Here is a 19,922-nt window from a genome sequence, read left to right as displayed (position 1 = left end):
TGTGCTAGTATAATACATATAATATGATACTTAATTGATTGTTGTATCGTCATAATTGTGTTTAGCTTATTTCTAATATTTTATACTTATAATTATTATTGACATTAAAATCTTATTGTTTTAGATTATACAAATAATTAATTTTATATTCTAGGAAGTATTTACATATCATATCTAATATTGTAATAGGATTTTACTTTAATAGAAATTTATCATTAATTTGTTGATTTTGTATATCTGTTAAGTTAATAGTTACATTATCAATTTATCATTGTCATTTTTAATGTCAATTTTATTAATAGCATTTCTAAAAAGAGCGTCAGCTACTTTATTTTCTTTCCCTTTTTTGCACATGATTTTAAAATTAAGTCTAATAAATGTGGGGTTGATCGAGCTATTCAAGCAGATGGTATTTTTAAATTTTCATAATATACTAAAGCAGCCATGTCAAACTCAAAATATTAACTGGGCCAAATATATTAAATAGAACACTATGTGGGCCCCACATACGTATTTATCGAATAAAAATATTATATTATAATAATATATAATATTATAGAATACTGGTTCGTTTTTATTTGATTTATACGCCATGTAAGTTGGGAAATGCGTTAAATCTTCATTTTGTAATTGTGTTTTCCATAAATTTAATTTACTTTTAAAGCCTTAATATGGTTATTAATTGCTTTTATAACTTGATCTTTCACTTGTAATTTTAAATTTAAATTTGACAAGTGCTTTGTTATATCAACCATAAAGGATAGATCTTGTAGCCATATTGGATCTGACAAAGTGGTGATATCTTGTTCTTTAAAAACTAAAAATATTTGTATGGGATCTTCCAGAATCTTTCTAATACATTGGAGCATGATAACCATCGTACTTCTGTAAATAATACTTTATCGATCACAGCTTATAGCTGAAAAGATAAAACATAATAATATATACTAAATATACCTTTCTCAAACATAGTTCTAACAAGAAATAAAAATGTTGTATTTTTTTTACTAGTTAAATTGCCCAATAAATAAATAAATATTGGCAGTCACGGGCAGCAAAAAAAGGTCAGCAGGCAGCATACGGCCAGCGGTCCGCGTGTTTGACATGCCTGTGCTAAAGTGATATTATCATAAAATACAATTAAGACTAAAGAGTTTTCCTCATAAATATTCCCGGGAATAAATGATGTCGAAACATAAGCCTAACAATTCTAGAGTTGTGGATGAATACGTATTTTCACCGTTTAATAATTTTCTTGATGCGCATCATATTTTTGCCATTTGGTTGTTCAGGATATACCTACTCCAGTCTCCAATCCTGTCACCTATATCAGTGACGTATCAATTGTTAAGATTACATTTTTACTGTCATCAACATGTTTAATTAAAGGTTGGGACTTTTAGTGTTCTTTCAGTGTATTATAAGAGTTTTGATGAATTTCTAGTCAATTTATTTTATCGTCAGCTTTTATTAGTTCTGTGAGGGGAGGGGCTATTTTTGCAAAGTTTCAAATGTGCAGTCTACAATATGAGCTCATGCCTAATAATGATCTAACAGCTTTTCGTGTTTTAGGTTGTTTGAATTGCATGGCTCTAATATTATTGTTTAATGGTTTAATACCTTCTTGTGAAATTAAGTAACTAGGTAATTCTATTTTCTTGTTAAAAAAATTGCACTTAGACATTTTTAGAGAAAATTCCATTAAATCAATTATTTTTTAAGCTCTATTTAAGTTGCTTCATCAACATTTTTGGTATACGATACGATATCTCCTATATAAATTATTATGCATTTATATATAGTAATGCAGAAAATGCTTCATTTAATACCTACTCTTTGGAAAATAGTAATGCTATTTTTTTTAAATCCTTGGGGTAGGTAGTCCAGTGAATGTCATTAATTCACCAACTGAAGTACATGCCAATTTCTATTGGTATGTTTCTTTAATAGTTGGGTAATTGAAAAAAACACTATTTAGATTAAAGACGTTAAGTATTTTGTAGCTCTTATTAGAGTAAATCATTGGTCATATGTTAAGGATATTGGTCTGTCTCTATTCTCTCATTAAATTATTTGTAAGATAGATACTACTAATCTGCATGATCCTTTTCCCTTCTTTTTTTCTGAGGAGTTGTGAATTTTGATAATATTGGAAGAATAATATATGCATTATTTAATTTATCTAGTAGTGTTTTAAGTTTGTCTCTTTGTTGAGGAGATACCTATTCTATGAGGAACAATGGAACATGTAATTTTGGAACTTTATGATTTTGTTTCATTCTTATTTCACATGGTTATTTTTAAGATGGTTTTATATTAGATGTGTCTGGAGTAAACAAATTTATAAATTATTCTAATAGTATTATAACTTGTCTGTATTGTAAAAGATCGAATTCATGAGATATGTTAATCAGGGTACCATCTGTGTTGTATATAATTTTTTTTTTAATTGTTGTTTTGTCAGCATCATATGCAACCGATTTGGTAATAATATAGCCTACATTTTTTGTGTGCATTTATTTTATCGTTTTCTTTAGATTCGTTATTGATAATTATTATAGACTTCTTTATGTTATGGTATTTATTTTTGTAACGGTGTAATGTTATTTATTTCATTCAAATTATGTGGTACCTACCATGCATGACAAAATAGTTATATTTTGTCATGCTATCCTGAGTGATGGCTTTATAGATAAGAAACGCTAGTATGAAGAAAAACATGGAGAATTCAAATTGGACTGGGAAAAAGAGTTATTTTTCACCTAAACCATAGACATATATAAGCATGTCCATGAAAAAAATAGAAACCATCTTGTCTCAAATGTATGTCAATCCCCATCGTCACAGTTAAAGGTCAGTGACTTAAAAAAAACATCATTATAAAACAAATCACAGTTTATTAAGCAACAAAATTTCCTGCTGGTTCTGATTTAATGAAAAGCAAATTATAGGCAATGCAATAAAACTAAATAAACATACTAATTATTAGATCTCATAGTTTACACAGAATCTACTTTAGGCTACGAGATTCAGGCTGCTCAAAATAGGTGCAGGTGTAAAATATAGCATTTTTATTATATTGTAAATATAATACATTAGGTTATATCTATATAAAAAAAATTATTAGTAAACATGTTTTGCGTCTCACGGTAAAACATGAGCCACCGTTTTGGCATCCCATATTTTATATTTTATTTTTGTTCTTTAAACTATTTTTTTAAAAGAATGTATGCAATTCATATATAATATAATACGTAAAGTGTCAATCAAGTAATCTTTTGTTAAAGTTATTAAGATTTAATACTTTCATTCATCATTATAAAAACTTTAATTTTATTTAATTTTAAATGGAAAGTTGGACACATCCATGTAGCCAGAAATTTATCAAATTCTTTGTTGATAATGAATTTTAAATTTGGTTGTACTATGTATAATTTCACATTATATAATTTTCCACCAAATATTATTCTTTAATATAGTTCCAATCAGTGAGTGTTGACATATTATTATTATATAAATAACCTCCTTAATAATAATATAATTACCAACACTGAAAACTTTAAATGTATGCCATTATTTTTGTTATGTTTTTTTTTCATTAAACTAACGTCATTTATCTATAGGAACGGTTTTGTACAATGATTAGGTTTGATAAGTAACATAACTAGCGATGGATCTTATGATTAAGGAGGTTACCCAGTGGTAACTTGTCTCAGCATATTTTGTTTAAAAATGTTAATAGGTATGATACATATACATATTATAAAATCATTTTCATATCATACCTCATGTATTTCCTTATTGAACATATTTACAACTAGTAATAAATATTTCAAACCTTTTGTTTTAACAAAATTGTAACCATATCTACATCAAAGATTAAATAAAAATGTAAATTAATAAATATAAATCATAATTTTTTGCTGTTAAAAAAACTTCAAAATATAATAGTTATATAATTGTTGGAATATACTGTTCAAAATTAATTCAAATACGTGTTTACTGTTTAGTCTGATTTAATTTTATATGATATGGTTTTAAGATTTTAATAGACAAAAGTATTGAAGCAAAATAATTTTTTTTATATTTTTCTTAGAGTAAAATTACCTATTATAAAAATTAAAGAGTATAGTATTTTTGAGGGTATGTGTCTAAATATTGTCTCAAAACAATTTAATATTTATTTAAATAAAACAATTTTTTTTTAAAGTTTAATATGAAGTTAAATAATAAAATATAAAGTTGATATGTTAAACTATCAAAAATATTAATCTTTATAATTTTGGAAATAGGTTGATTCACTCTAATTTTTAAGCTAATACAACTAAGCTTGGGATTGTTTAGCGCAAATTTTCCATATTACATATTTGTAAGATAGGCACAACAAAAGTGGGTGTAGCGTTCTCTTAAGAAATGTATGTAATTTAATGAACATAAAAATGTATAGTTATTATTAGGGTCCAGAATTACATGCACTAAAAATGTAAGAAATATGCATGCATTTAGTTTCAAAATTTAGAAAATTCATTAAAAAAATTTATATGGAACAAAAAAATTTATTAAATGCCAAGTTGAGATAATTTAACTATATTCTGTACAATGTATGTTGCATTTTGAACATTCACTCATCTAAATAAAAATTCATGAACGAAAATCAATTAAAATAAATTCAGTATATTTTTATAAAATTTTTAAATTACCTGAAGAGATACAGTTGACTTTGGTAAATTTTCAAAATAAATTACACTACATTTAATACTTGATGATAATTATAATCCATAAATGACAATATAAATATTTATCCAGTATTCGAGTTGTATTGTTTGAAAGACAAAAAAACCCTTAAACATGGTCCACATTTTTTTCTTCATAATATTAAATTTATTTCTTAAAAGGAAACAGTAAGTTGAAGTACATCGAGAAAAGTTGATGCTACTAGAACTAAAATTAATAATCAATTATTGACCAAAATGTTATTGGATATTGCAACTCTGCGAAATAAATATTTAAAAATACAATAATATTTTTAATGAAGGATGGAAAAGAAATATTCGTGTAATGATCAAACTATCATAATTTCATATCAAACATTTTAAAATGTATTTTGGTATGTAACTTAACGACTAGATAAGTAAATTGTGCCATAATTGTGGAAGCACTAAAAAGTTTTAATGATTTTAATAAAATTAAAGAAATAAGCTAAATGTACCTCAATCCAGTTTCAAATTTGATTTTTTAATTTCAAATGCCTGGATATGATTTTTTGAAGGTATTCTTCATATATTGTACTGTTTACTATTTACAAAATGACAGGAATATTATAAGGATTAATACAATTGTATTGTTTTAATGTCTAGGTAAGAACATATAGATATTGGAACTGGCCTAGTTGACACCCTCCACGAAAGCTAAAAATGTATTTTATAAAATATAATAATAACAATGATAACCAAAAGTATCAAATTATACTTATAAATATAATGATTAATAAAGATTATATTATTGAATATTCACAGAATATATTGTAAACAGAAAAGCTATAATTGTATTATACAGAAAATAAAAATATATCCATTTGCAAAGTAGCCAATACATGTTGTATACCTACTCATTAATTATTATCAATTAATAGTTATTAATTATTTATTATTATATTTTATTCATTCATAGAATTACTGCTGAATTGAATTTGATATTATTTTTGTAGGTAATTATATCCTAATAATGAATTTGATTATTCTATTTTAGTTTTTGACCATTTGGTAAACAAATGTATAAAATAATTTTATAATCTTGTTGGATTTCATCATTGATTAAACTATTAAAGTATTTAAGTACTTTTGTGTTTATTATTTTAATTATGAATGTTTTAACTATAAATGCAGAATGATGATTAGAATATTGAAAATACAAGAGACATAAGTAGCGAAAATCAACTTAACTTAATTGGAGAGAGAATACTTTCTTGTCAGACATCATCTAAACCAGTATTGATATACCTAATTAAAATACCAAAGTTTGATATAGAAGATATTACATTCAGAATTATTGGGCTTTTTAGTTGATTTTGTATTGCATTAGTAACATAATTAATTGTTCTGACATATTATTGATTTTTTTTTTTAAAGTTATTTTTGTAGATCATGGCACCACAAACTATAAAACTAATGCTTGAACTTTTTCGAGTAAAGTAGAGAAATCTTCAGCGATTACAGAAATTGATCTTAACCTCATTGATCAATTTAATAATATATTCTTATGGTTGCAGCAAGTGAACGACAAATTAAAAAACTGAAGCACTCGTATGGTGTACACTATAGAGACACCTAAACTTTTGAATACTTACCTACATATTTGTACCCCTAGTTCCATATGATTAAGATCATATATGCTATTGCCCAGTCCAAACTGTGAATACTTCACAAACAGCCATTAGTAGTAGGCAACTAGTACACATCAATAACATGAATTATAATAAATAAAAAAATGGAAAATAGCTACTGTTATTATATTCAATTGTCTTATTAATTGCCTCCCATTTCATTGGAATAATTTTAAAACCAAAACATAGAGTATAATGTAAGACAACAGTAAAAAGTAGATTACAGATGTAGATAGGCAGCATTTTAAACTAATAACGGTTTTAAATAGTAAAATCAACATTTATTTCATAAAATAATTCACACAATTACCTGTTTAATTAAACAGATATTTACTATTATTGTTGTAGTCTATACTACAACAATTATGGCTAGAAGAACCTATACATTGTACGACTAAAATATATTACATTATCAGATGAAAAAAAATAATACATATTCATTCAATAAAATATCACAATTTAGTATGGATTATTAAATACAAATATAATAACTCTATACTCTATCCAACAATGTTATCATATTATCGTGTTTATCAAACAACAAACAGTAGGTATTAAAACTAAACATAAATCATAAACACATTTAATTTTTAAAAATAATGATATTCTATTGTGGATAATAGAATATAAATCTTGTATAAATGTTACAATCATCAGTTTTTTTAAGCTCCACAAATATCTATTCATAATATGTGATCATACATGACACACTATATGAATTTCAATATATTATTAACACATGCTGTGGATTTTGATCAAGATACAAATCACATATTTAATGAAAAATGTATATGAATAAATCAATGTTAATTGTTAAATACAAATTATATATTTTTATAGTACAATAATATCTTATGAAAAGATACTGTTAACAGTAAAAATAATGTTTAAGTGTTTATATTATATAATAATAAACATAAAATATATGTAATATATACATATTTTATTGGTTACGTTTTAGCTATATACTTTCACAATATTACAATTAATAGGTATTACAAAATTTGTTAATCTGTATAGTTTGTGACTTTGTAAGAATAAAAAAATATGCAGGTCACAGTATACATAGGTAATCAGTTATCACAGACAATCTGCAATTTGTTTTCAATAATAATTTCAATATAATATTATTCAATATCGGACCAAATGTTGGTTTTATGGAATTACAAATGTAAAAATTACATTGACAAGACAATACAGCCCAAATCAAATGGACTAACTCATTAAATAAAAGTATAAAAAGTAGCAGGAGAAGAATTAACATCAGTGGAAATAAAAAAAAAGTATTTGATAATTTTGAAGAGAAAAATGTGTGAAAGCTATAGAAATAAAGCTCAAGCACCTATATAATTGTATCCAGAATTTTAGCAATACAAATAATACATATTACAAGTTTGTAAAAAATACTATTAGTCAATACTTAAGTTCACTAAAATATAATTTGTCTGGATACGTTTATAAAATTTAATGAGAAAGTGGCAATTAGTTTATAACAGTTTCTTGATAAACTGATTTATATTGCTTATAAAAAATAGTCTTTGGCATTCAGACATAGAAATTGGAACATAAAAGGAGTCTTTTTTTTTAATAAAACAGTTTTAATGAAAATCTAGAGTATTATAGAAGTTCTGATCTGAAGAATGATGGTAAAGTTCAAAAGTATTGTCTTGTTCGGGAAAATTTACTGTATTTGTTTTCGGTTCAATAGAATTTTCACTACCACTAGTTACTGGTACATGATTTTCGTTACAGTTGAAATTTTGATTAATTTCTGGATTGGGCGAGTGCATAACAAATTTCTTAAAAGTCAAAACTTTTTCTACTCGTGATCTTCTTGGAGGTAAAGGTGGAGCTATTTTTCTTGATGGTAAAGGTGGTTTGAATGGATCATCATCTATTTTACTCAGTCGAGGTGGAACTGGAGGAATATCATTTTTTTTTCTCAAATTAAATGTTACTGGTGCAAAGACAGAATCATCTGGACTTATTTTATCTAATTGAATAACTGGAGAACTTGATGAACTTAAATTTCTTTTACCTTGAACATCCATGTCTTTGGAGGATACTGATGGCATTCGTGACTTAGGCTTTAAGCCAGGTGACTTGAGATTTAAATGTGGCCATTTTCGTGGAAACTTAGTAAGTTGTTTGCAATTTCTTGGTTCAATTTTTAAAGATTCATTATACAAATAGTTACTTATATCCGTATCTTTCATATCGTTGAATGGATTTAAGTTCTCTAAAAACATTTTAATTTTAGGCTCGACATTTAAACAGTAAGGTTTATTTTGATACTGCTGGATTTCTCCAATAATTTCTGCCACTTTTCTCCGTTTATTTAAATTAATTAAATTTGGGTTGTTAGTCAAACAATCTGGATTACCTTCTTCAATATGCAATATATTAGTTAAATACATACCAATGAATGGTACGCATGGAGGGTTAATGCTTCTTAATTTATCTTGATATTTTTTATAATGATCACTACTCATCTCCCGAGCTTTGTCTAGAGCTTTTTCAAATTTAGTATTGATAGATTGCATTGTAAATTTGAGGCGATATATTGCAGCTGAACTCATAGCTGAAAAAACACCTAAGACACCATTGAAATTATTAAGTTGATATAATGCCATCATTACTTCAATAAATCTTGACACAGTTGCTACTCTCTCTTCAATATTTCCACATTCAACAATAGCTTTCTCTATCCAACGACTAAAATGTGTAGTACGTTTGATAAGCCGAAGTAAATTTGGAGAATTTTTTTCTTTACCCTTTTTAGTCCATACAGATCCAACCAACTCTGAAGGTTTAACAGCTTTATAATTTTCAAATTCAATAAGTGTTAACTGTCTTGCAAACTCAAGAGGATGTACAAGTAGAATGTTGAACTCGTCATTTAAATTAAAGTTCATATGGACTTCAATTGCTGGCGGTGGTGAATCAAATTCAAACTTAATTTCGTTTTGATCTTCAGAAGTTTTTCTATGAATTATTTTAATTAGTGAATCCGCCCATTTTTTGATTGATTTTTCATTAATTGAATCTAAAAATGCATACAATTTATCTAATAAATATGGATAACATTGATAATCATAATAGTGATAGATGACCCAATGCCTAAACACATTTAACACTCTAAATTTAACAGGTACTAAATATTCTTTTTTAAATCGTTTAGTTTCATCTTGAAGATTTACTGAATTCATAGTTATACCAAAAGGTTCAGGAATGTTGTACCGTTCAATTAGGAGATCCATTAAATCATGAGGTGTGCAAAAACTGCGATATATTGTTAAGAATGTTTTTATAAATTTTGGATCAGCATAAATATGATATGTCAATCGTTCTATAAGTTTCAGCAATGTAGCACCTTTAATAAGAGGTACACCTTTATTTTCTTTTTCTTCAAAAATTATGTTTGATCTAGAATCAGGTTCAACAAATCTGTATTCTTTAGTTGATGGTAACTGTAAGGGAAATTGTTTATCTTCATCGAGTAGTATATTGTTCAAAGTTCTGTCTAGTATGGTTTTTGTGTTCAGCATAATTAAATCTCCCATCCAATTAGATTTATCTTCAAAAGTACTGGCAACTAATATGACTGGTGGCTGTAAATGAGGGACTATTTCAAAACAGTTTTTTATCTCTTCTGTATCATCTCTATCAAAAATTTCCACTTTTCTAATAAATAAGTTTTCTTTCAATTTGAATTTGAATTCAGACAAACCACCAACAAATTGAGAGTTGACTGATACAGAAGTCCTTCTTCTATTTGATTTACATAAAAGAAGAACACCATCAAATAAGATTGCTTTACGCTCTGAACAACGCTTACCTCTCTGCTTACTTCCACTTGAAACTTTTACAAGTACACCTTCTCTTATGAACTCTGTACAACATTGACCCATATTTTTACCATCCCAGCCATCAATAGCTTTTTCCATTTTTTGCAGTTTTTCTATAGCTATCAACCGTCTAGGCGTTGCAGTAATTTTAAGTCCAAATTCTTTGACATTATCCGTTAAGTTAATTTGATTTGCAATTGATGTAATTCTTAATTGCAAAGGTTTCAACATGCCTTCTACTTGTTCCAAACATTCTTTATCATGTTGGTTAGGTGAAAGTTGATGTAAAATTCTAAAATAATCAAAATAAAGGATACAATGCCATAGGGGTAAAAGTAATAGTTTTGGGAAATAATATTTTAGAGCTTCTTTAAAACCATATCTAGTCGATTGAAGTAAATTTGAAACTTCTGGTTTACTGATTAAATTCCAAAATATATTCCTACATTGTTTTTTAACAATATCATTTGCATACCGTTCAAACACATCAAATTCAGCGGCTTCAGCTAACTCTTCAATACAACAACCAACTGTAGCAAATTTATTATCTGCAATTTCCAATATGTCTTCAATAGAATTTAAAAATAATTTAGTAGTATTACATATGTCTGCAATATTGTTGAACATATTATCCAATTCTTGACTGGTACCTGCAGGAATGATACGATAGATTTCTTCTTTGAAAATTTTTAAAATTAAATGTAAATCTTTAACAAGTTGTTTTTTATCATGCATTAGATCTCTTACAACTTCTTCATAAGTAGTAATTTTCTGGATTTTATCAATATTTAATTCAGACAAATTCAAGTCACCATTGTTGTCATGCTGGCTAAACAAATCCATTAATACTTTATCACCACATATTGCAACACAGAGGTCTTGGTAACTGATTTCTATACGATGTATATTATTAACATAGTTACCAGCTAATTTTAAAATGTCTGCTGCCATGTATTCTAAAACAGCTGTCATGAAATGAGCCACTGAATAATCTAACTTGTATTGAAGTAGTTCTTTTTGCATTAAATTATGAATTTTATCAGTAGGTAATATCACAGGATGTTTCTTCTTGTTTTTTTCTATTGCCTCGGTAGCATCCTTAATAGCCCACTTGTCTAATGGCTTAGGAAACCACCGTTTCACTTGATCTATGATGTCGAATACAGTGTACGGTGGTGATGACCTTAAGGTGAGTATCTCCAGACATTGTACAACTAGCATTTCGACACATTCCAACGCTTCATCGCTGACTACTAGTAAAGGGTGCACTTGTTTGACGATCTTCGTTAACGATCCGATCAACAGCCCCTTCCATTTTGTTGGATTACATTGTATACACAATAATTTCTCGATTTTCGATTTAGAAAACGATTTGGAGACCATCTCCAGGCTAGAAAACAAGTTTTACTTACCCAACCACCAAAACGCCGCGGATAAAAGTAACTGTTTAAATATTAAGGAACAAACTCAATTATAAAATAAACATATTCATTGTCAATTGTCATTTCACATTCACTGTTAATTTATTTTAATTGAAACATTTACAATCAGATAATTTGATTCAGCTACACAATTTGTATATTATAGTCATAGTTGATTGTTGATTACATTGTTATCTACTAATTTCATGAAATATACTCCGCGATTGTCATGGAGTAAACGGTAACCTTGATTTCATAAACTCAAAATCGGGTTACCCAGCGAATGTTCTACACCGCCTACGGACTACGTAAAAAAATCAATATAATATACAGCTGAAAAGCGCAGCGCTAGCGCTTGTATGTTATAGTGAATATAAAATCAGTTACCATCCTAATGTAAATTGCAGTGGCCAGGGGGCGCTACTATTATAGCTAAGCGTTAGCACTAGCTCCTGATATTCAAGTATTCAACTGTTTAATACTGATTAATAGATATTATTAATTTCTGTCTCGGCAGATTAAAGTATAATCTACCGTGATTTCGGTCATCGACCTTATGAGCCGCGTACACAAGTGGTTTAGGACTCAACTCCTATCCAACCTGAAATTTCAGGAAAATTATTAAATACGTTTTCATAGAGTAAAAGTGGAAAACTCTAAAATCTAAAACCCCTCCCCACATCCCAAAAATATTTTTTTATGCACACGGCTAGTACCAGGAATGGGCAGTTCAAAGTTACTTGAAGGCCAATTTTTAGAAAATTAAAATCTAGAGGGCCAGAGCGTAGAAACCACAAAAGAAAAATTAGTCATTCAAAATATACATTATAATTAGCATTTATTTTGTTAATAATTTAATTTGAAAACGTAGCTCGGGCCTGATAAAAAAGGCTAGTGGGCCGTCAGTTGACCTCCCCTGTCTTATACCACTAATTAGAGAAGATTTATAATATACAGATATATTATTCTATTAGGTGGAACATATACGGTTGGCAGGGTTGGGTGGAGCGGTGACGGAAAATTTGCATTATTTCATTCTGTGATTGCAATTTGTACTGCCAGAGTCTAGTGATGCCATCATAAGAGTACCATTAATAATTGTTCACACACATTTTTCATTCGACATAATTCTTTTAGAATATTTCAACCACAGCCATTATTTATTATATTAAAATTAAAGATGGGAATTTTCTAGGTACCTATACTTTTAAGAAATATTGAAATATTGACGAACAATGATCAAAGTGTATAATACGATCATAATTATTATTAATTACGTATTTTTCACTCTGTTAACTACACATAAACTGGTGTGGTCTACGCGCAATCAGCGTTAGCCGCATTCACCGCGGGAACTACCACGAGTATCACTACGTGCATTGCACAAGGTCTATGAATTCGGTAGACACTTTTCAAGTATGGGAATCATGGATCAATGGACCATGGGTAACCATATTATCTATAGCCGTGCTCAACACCAAGGACACCAATTTATATTCACTATCGTTTAACTGGTACCTACCTGTTTACTTCGAGAGTTCATTGAATAACGAACAAGCGATATAGATATTACCAAATGTAAAAATAGTAGATACAAATCCGTAATAACTGTAACAAACTGATTTTAAATAAACGTAATATTCGATAAATTATTAGGTAGGTGACTATTATATTTTGTTTGTTTTATAATCAAGTAAGTCGTATTAAATATCTAGGTATCTACAGAATAATTATATAATTATTTTAATAATTACGTTATACTTTGTACTTACAAATTCACTGCTCAAGTGTCAAACTATCAACTAATGACTATTGACCAATACAACATTACAATTCACGAATTACTTCCAGATGGCTTCATTCCATAGCCTTTTAGATTCTGAGCGGAGCGATGAATGTATTGATTTTACAATGATGTGTGTTTTTTAATTATCTTACTTTTTGTGTCTGTCATCACGGTTTGGGGTCGTAAAAGTGCTTCGATTTTCTGCAACAGCACCTTTTCTGGTAAAAAAGGGAATCTAGTTGATGCTTTCGGGAAATCAAAATTTAAAATTAACTAAAGGTTTTTTAAAAAGCAACAGAAAAAACGGGAATTTTTAAAAACTAGTTTTCGAAATTATCAATTTTGGTTTTAAGTGTAAATCTAAAACAAATTACCGTAGATACGAGTACATGAAATTTTCATTGAATGTTTGTTTTAGCATTTTCTTTACACCATAACATTTTCAAAATATTTTGACTCGTATTGAATTATTAATAGGCGTATACAATTTTCGTTGATTATTCTTTTTTTTAAAACTAATTCCAATAAAAATTATTTCGCTGTCAAAAAACTTGAAAATGTGATCCAAAGTTCCGAGTAAGTAGTTGTTAGTATAAATTTAAAAAAAAGTTGAGAGTGTAAATCCACAATAATTTTTTTATGAGGGTTTGAATTTAGAATTTTGACAAATTACGTAAAAATCAGGAAAATTAGCAAATTATTTCGAGTTCGAAAAATGTTTCTTTTTATATTTAAGATTTAAAAATTCAATACAAGATTCCTTATAAGTTTGCCTACTTTGATCAAAAAAAAAAACAGCCGAATTCTACATTATATATTTTATATATTTCCAGCATCATTGATATATAATATAAGAATATTATTAATTTAACTTACTGACTATAGTATTAATAAGTAATAACAATATAAAATATAAAATATCCTAGACTGACACGCCGTGTCTGCTTAGAATTGTTTTTCGTATACAATGATATGATATCATTGAATTCAAATTTAATACCATCCATTACAGTGAACTTCTAGGTACCTTATGTACAACAGAGCGACATTCACTTGCCCGTTTTTTTTTATTGATTTGTGTTCAATCCATCTTTTTCTAATTCTTGTTCATCAACAGCAGTATAACTATGAGTTAAATATGAATTTAATTATGAACATATTTAATTATTTTAATAGTTTATTTTTATATCATTTTATATTTTTAACTTATCTGTGTAAGTCCACACAACTACACAAGGCTCAAGTATTGTTTTTTAATTACAACAAAATAACTATTGAAAAAACATTTGGAAATGTATTGGGAATTTTCAATTTTTAATTTTTTTGTTAAAATTGGATTCAACGATGAATCATTTTATACATACCTTCAATAAAATTAACCCAGAGCTGAGATTGTTTGATAATTTGTATTAATGACTACTGACATATAATGGATTAAAAAGTTTACTATTTGTTTATTTTTTTAATCATACATTATGTAGACTGAATCTGCAATCTTGTGAAAATAATTGTTTGGGGCACAATTAAATTTTTGTATGGTAACTTTTTCCGTGGTTATTTTTTAACGGGGTTTTTTTTCGGAGATTTTATTTTGGGGTCTATTTTTCTGGGCATTTTTTTGGGGGTTGATTATTAAAGCCTCGTTCACACGGTGACAGTTGCATGACACCAGTGTCGTAATATCAACGAAATTAGATATACGACACTAGTGTCACGACACACAATATCATTAGTGTCATACTCATTAGTGTCACCGTGTGAACGAGGCTTAAGGGATTCGCATTATGTACTTGAGTGCAAAATAAAAAAATTAAATGTATTGTTTTAGAAACTACAAAATTATGATAGCAAATATACGATAAATAATAATTAATAATTATAAATGAATTTATTTATTAAGAAGACATCATGTAGTCATGTAGGTTGAAATGGAAAAGAAACGTTAATATAATGTTAAATAAAGTACTTGTTTTTATATCGCCCTGCCATCAAGCTGTATAAAATTGACCATACCGAAAAAATGCCGGGTTGACCGTTTGTTGTACTATGGTCTATGGAGTATGGAGTGTAGACTTTGGTATTTTATTTATAGGTACCGTTACAAAACTTTTAAATTAAAGTAAATATATTAATAATAAATAAGTACTTTACAATTAATAGTATCACAGTTATAATTAAATTAATATATTTTAATTACACGTATAAAAAAATAAGATAATCATACTATTTTTCCATAATTGGAGATCACATACTCGTACTATAGACTAACTTTGAAGTAAGATATTAGTAGAAGTAGGTCAGTGGCATATTTGAGATCATTTTCAGGGGGGGAGGGGAGGCTCAAAACGAAAATCTCTAAGCTGTTAAAATATAAGGAAATTTGAATACAATAGTTTAATTTTTTTATTTGATTAGGGTTTTAAACACTGGTTCAAACTTGTCTTAGTCATAATTAGGANGTATAAAAATTAAAAATAAATATTCAAGTATAATTATTACTAGGGCCAACAATTATATGCCCTAAAAATCTATAAAATATGTATGCAGTTATGCCCTAAAAATTACCAAAATATGCCCTTAAAATATGCTCTAAAAAAATGTTATTGTAAAAAAATGATTAAATGATTAATTTTTTTATGTATTATACAATTTATACTATAATACAATATTATTATTTATTGGCAATGGATAATGATTTACAAAAATGTGTGATATTAAAAAATATTAAAAAATTAAAAAACAAAAACATTAACCAGATGATAAACATTTTAATTTTTACCTGATGTTATTACATTGAACAATTAATGATGTGTATAAGTTTTCAAACAGCATTGAGCGTCGATTGTCCGTTAAAACATTTTTGTAGCGTGAAAAGAAACGTTCTACATCAACGGATGTAATAGGTGCGTATTTATAATGCAACAAATCGTTGCTGGTCAAATCTTCTGGGATACCTTCTAATGTGTATACATCACCGGATAATACTTTAGAATATGAAAACCATTATTTTTTTTTAAAATATCTTCACATTTTTTTTGTTAATATCAGTGCCATTTGTACCACTAACTTCACATATTTTACTTCGCGCAGTTTCTATTAATTTAATTGAGTCTGCTAGTAACGGCGCTTTCCATTACCGCACAAATATGACCCAATACCAAACACAAAAATAGTACGATACCGCATAAATTTATTAATTATAAAAATTTGAAAAAATATTACATAGATTTAAATAGTTAAAAATAATTTTTAGTCATAATTTGTAGACAACTATATTGGTTTAAAATGTAAACCTGTTTTTTCTATATATTCCATTACAGTAAGTTTGTTTGTTAATAAAAGCGGGTACTGATATACCAAATTGGCTTCTCGATCCCGATCACATTTCCGCTGTATTGCTTCAGTTCCCTTCTTAATTTCTCGAATTTTCGCTTCATTAATCACTTGTTGGTCTATTAATACATCAATCTAAAAAATATAAAATAATTACTAGTTATTACTATATTTTAATAATATTAATAGTTTTCATACGTACGACTTGGAAAACAGACGGATGTGGCATATAAAATTCAAACAGAAGTTGACTGTGGTATGATTCAGCACCGTTAGTCGTTCTTTTTGTACCATTGGTTCTTCAGGCCACATTAAAGGAGGAAATTGTTCAGTGTCAATATAATTTTCAAGTACATAATTAGCAAACTCCGTGCAATTTTAATGTTTTGGAGCTTCAGATAAAATGTCATTAAATTTTAATGATTAAAAGCATCGGAAACCAAATTTTCCGGTAAATACGGTAATCCGAAAAACATCTTAAGCCACTTTCCAATCACTGAATTTTTATCTTTGTACTCTTTATGCAGTATTGGAATAGAATTTATTTTTCGATACTATGCTTGACATAAATAAAATCGGCATGCTTTAATTTTGATATTTTTAAACACATTACTCGCTGCAGTATGATCTCCGACTTCAAAATCAAGAAATAATAATTGTGGATTTAAATTAGTATTTGTTAATTGTAAACATAGGTTTTTTAAATTTGTCCACATACGAATATAAGATTTTAATGTTTTAGATGGCAAAAAACAAAATACTAACGGAACGTAGTGGCCTCTTGTTAAACCATGTATTGTATATTGCTGAAAAAAATGTTTTGGGCAATATGTGAATGTACCGTCTGCTAAAATAGTTTCTGTATTGTCATTGAGAAATAATAAATTTGTTTTGCAAGTTACAATTATTATTTCATTCTCTTCAAATACGGGTACAAAATTTTCTTTAGAATTATTCTCAATACTAGCAATTTTAACTTTTTGAATAGCATCAGTTATAGATGATGGAACGGTAGGTAAAGTTTTGGGTCGTTCTCGATACATAGATTTTCGAAGAGCATTTATATTAGATGAACATACCTGAGAGTCTTCAATACTTGATAATTCTTTAGGAATTATTTTTATTGGCTTTTCACATACATTTTCAATAGCTTTACGTTTAACAGCTGTACGAATTTGTTGTAGTTCTTATTTTTTGTTCATCGTTGTCCTCGTCGTGTTGGTGATCTTTAATATTACAGCGAATCAAAACCGTTTTTACATTGTTGGTGATAATAATAATAATAATTGTCTTATTCTGTGATAATAGTTACATTACATGTTTTTTTGCACACACCGCCAAACAATATCACCTGAACATTTATTAGTTCTAAAATAACGAAAGTTATAGTTGTCGAAATGAATAGAACTATTACCACGGTTATTAGTAAAAAGTTTAAACATATTGTACCTATTGATTTTATTTTAAATGCCGTTTGGAATGATTCAAAGATTGAAAGAAGACTAAAAATGCACTACAAATTTGTTCACTGTATAATACAACCTTTTACAGATAAAGCTTAATAATGTCGTTATAGATATTTGTCGATAAGTGACGATAATCGTCCACAATATACGTGTGCGGTAATGGGATATCCAGTATTTTAAAATCTGTGTGCGGTTTTGTCCCATGCGTATTTTGCGCATTTGTGCGGTAATGGGCGAAACGGATGAACTTTGTCTATTGAAACGGCGTCTTCAGGGTTCAATTTCTGTATTACATTTCGTATAGCTTCTATATGTTCGCAATAATACATTGAAGCAGAAATCCATGTACCCCATCTTGTTAATATAGGCGTTGGAGGCAATGGTATACCTGGAGCCTCAGTTTTAAACAAATCAATACGACTTGGAGCTATTTTTTTTGTGTTTGAGACAAGTTCGTTAATTTTTGGAAATTGACCACGAATTTTTTCTGTCACCCGGTGTAGCCCATGGGCCACACAAGTGACGTGGACCATTTTTGGATAAAAAGCTTGTAAACAATTAGCTGCCTTGACCAAATAAGGAGCGGCATCGCTCAAAAACAAAAGTACATCAGGATGTCGGATTCCATTAGGCCATAATGTAAAAAGAGCTTTATCAAAAATTTGACATATTGTAGAGTGGCTGGTTTTTTCTAGAATACCGGAAAAAATTAAAAATGTTTTACTTGGTTCATCGGCATTTAAAATACCAATAATTACGTTTGCAATATATCGAGATTGTACGTCAGTAGTTTCGTTGATCGAAATCCAGATTTTCTTATCAAGCACTTCTTTTCTCATTGCGTCCATTGTCTCATTTTAGCACTCATTGACATAGGTACTTCTTAATAAAGATACTGATGGAATATCTTCATGCGTATACTTTTTCAGAAACGAACGAAAATAGTTATTTTGTAATTTATTTAATGGTTTATTGACTGCTAATAACGTTTTGCAAAAATCTTTATTGAAAGAATTAATTTTTGATGTAGTAGGTAAAAGTTGTTGAGTCTTTTGTTGTTGGTCGCCAAGTCGTTGAATACAACGTGGTGCTTAGACGTTTTAAGATGTTGTAAAACTGTAAAACGTTTTTCATATGTAACCTTTGCCTCACATATTTTACAAAATAATATATTAACATTCGAAGAAAATATTTGTTCTCCAAATTCAGAGATGTAACCATTGATACGACTAGTGTTGGAAGTTCTCACTTTCGGAATTTTAAAACGGTTGATTTAATAACGCACCGCACGAGTACAAAGAGCGACTGACGACCGACTGACGACTGTATAATAGGTGCGATTAAATAAAATATTATATTTATCTCTATGCAATACTGTCACCGACCTACGGACATATAATAATAATTGTTGACCCTAATAATTAGCGATTAAGATTAGATTGCCTCTTTTCATAAACAAGCTGAAATACCAATAATAAGGTATATGAGTGAAACAAATTAATATTTAAGACTAGAGTTTTTAAGATCTTAAATATGCTCCAAAAATATACTAAATGCTAAAATATGCCCTAAAAATGCAAAAATACCATAATATGCAAAAATATGCAAAATAAAATTTCGTATACAGCATCGTTAGGTTATAAAACCAATTTTGATATAAGCTAGCTATTTTTTTGACCAACCAAT

At 28.1% G+C, this 19,922-nt stretch overlaps 1 protein-coding gene across 1 annotated transcript; it reads right to left on the bottom strand.

Moving 5' to 3' along the window:
• Positions 1 to 7,337: 7,337 nt before the first annotated feature.
• On the bottom strand, positions 7,338 to 11,803 carry LOC111039570 (protein son of sevenless-like). The gene has a single exon (XM_022323128.1). The coding sequence runs from the start codon at positions 11,611 to 11,613 to the stop codon at positions 7,981 to 7,983; it is 3,633 nt and encodes a 1,210-aa protein (XP_022178820.1). The 5' UTR covers positions 11,614 to 11,803; the 3' UTR covers positions 7,338 to 7,980.
• Positions 11,804 to 19,922: the final 8,119 nt, after the last annotated feature.

The sequence above is a fragment of the Myzus persicae genome, unplaced genomic scaffold (assembly GCF_001856785.1).
Source record: "Myzus persicae strain clone G006 unplaced genomic scaffold, MPER_G0061.0, whole genome shotgun sequence".
NCBI classification, from domain to species: Eukaryota; Metazoa; Arthropoda; class Insecta; order Hemiptera; family Aphididae; genus Myzus; species Myzus persicae.
This window is presented reverse-complemented; position numbering and strand designations above follow the sequence as displayed.

Excerpts from the sequence above, each read along its gene's own strand:
- LOC111039570 (XM_022323128.1), bottom strand. The coding sequence starts at position 11,613 with ATGGTCTCCAAATCGTTTTCTAAATCGAAAATCGAGAAATTATTGTGT.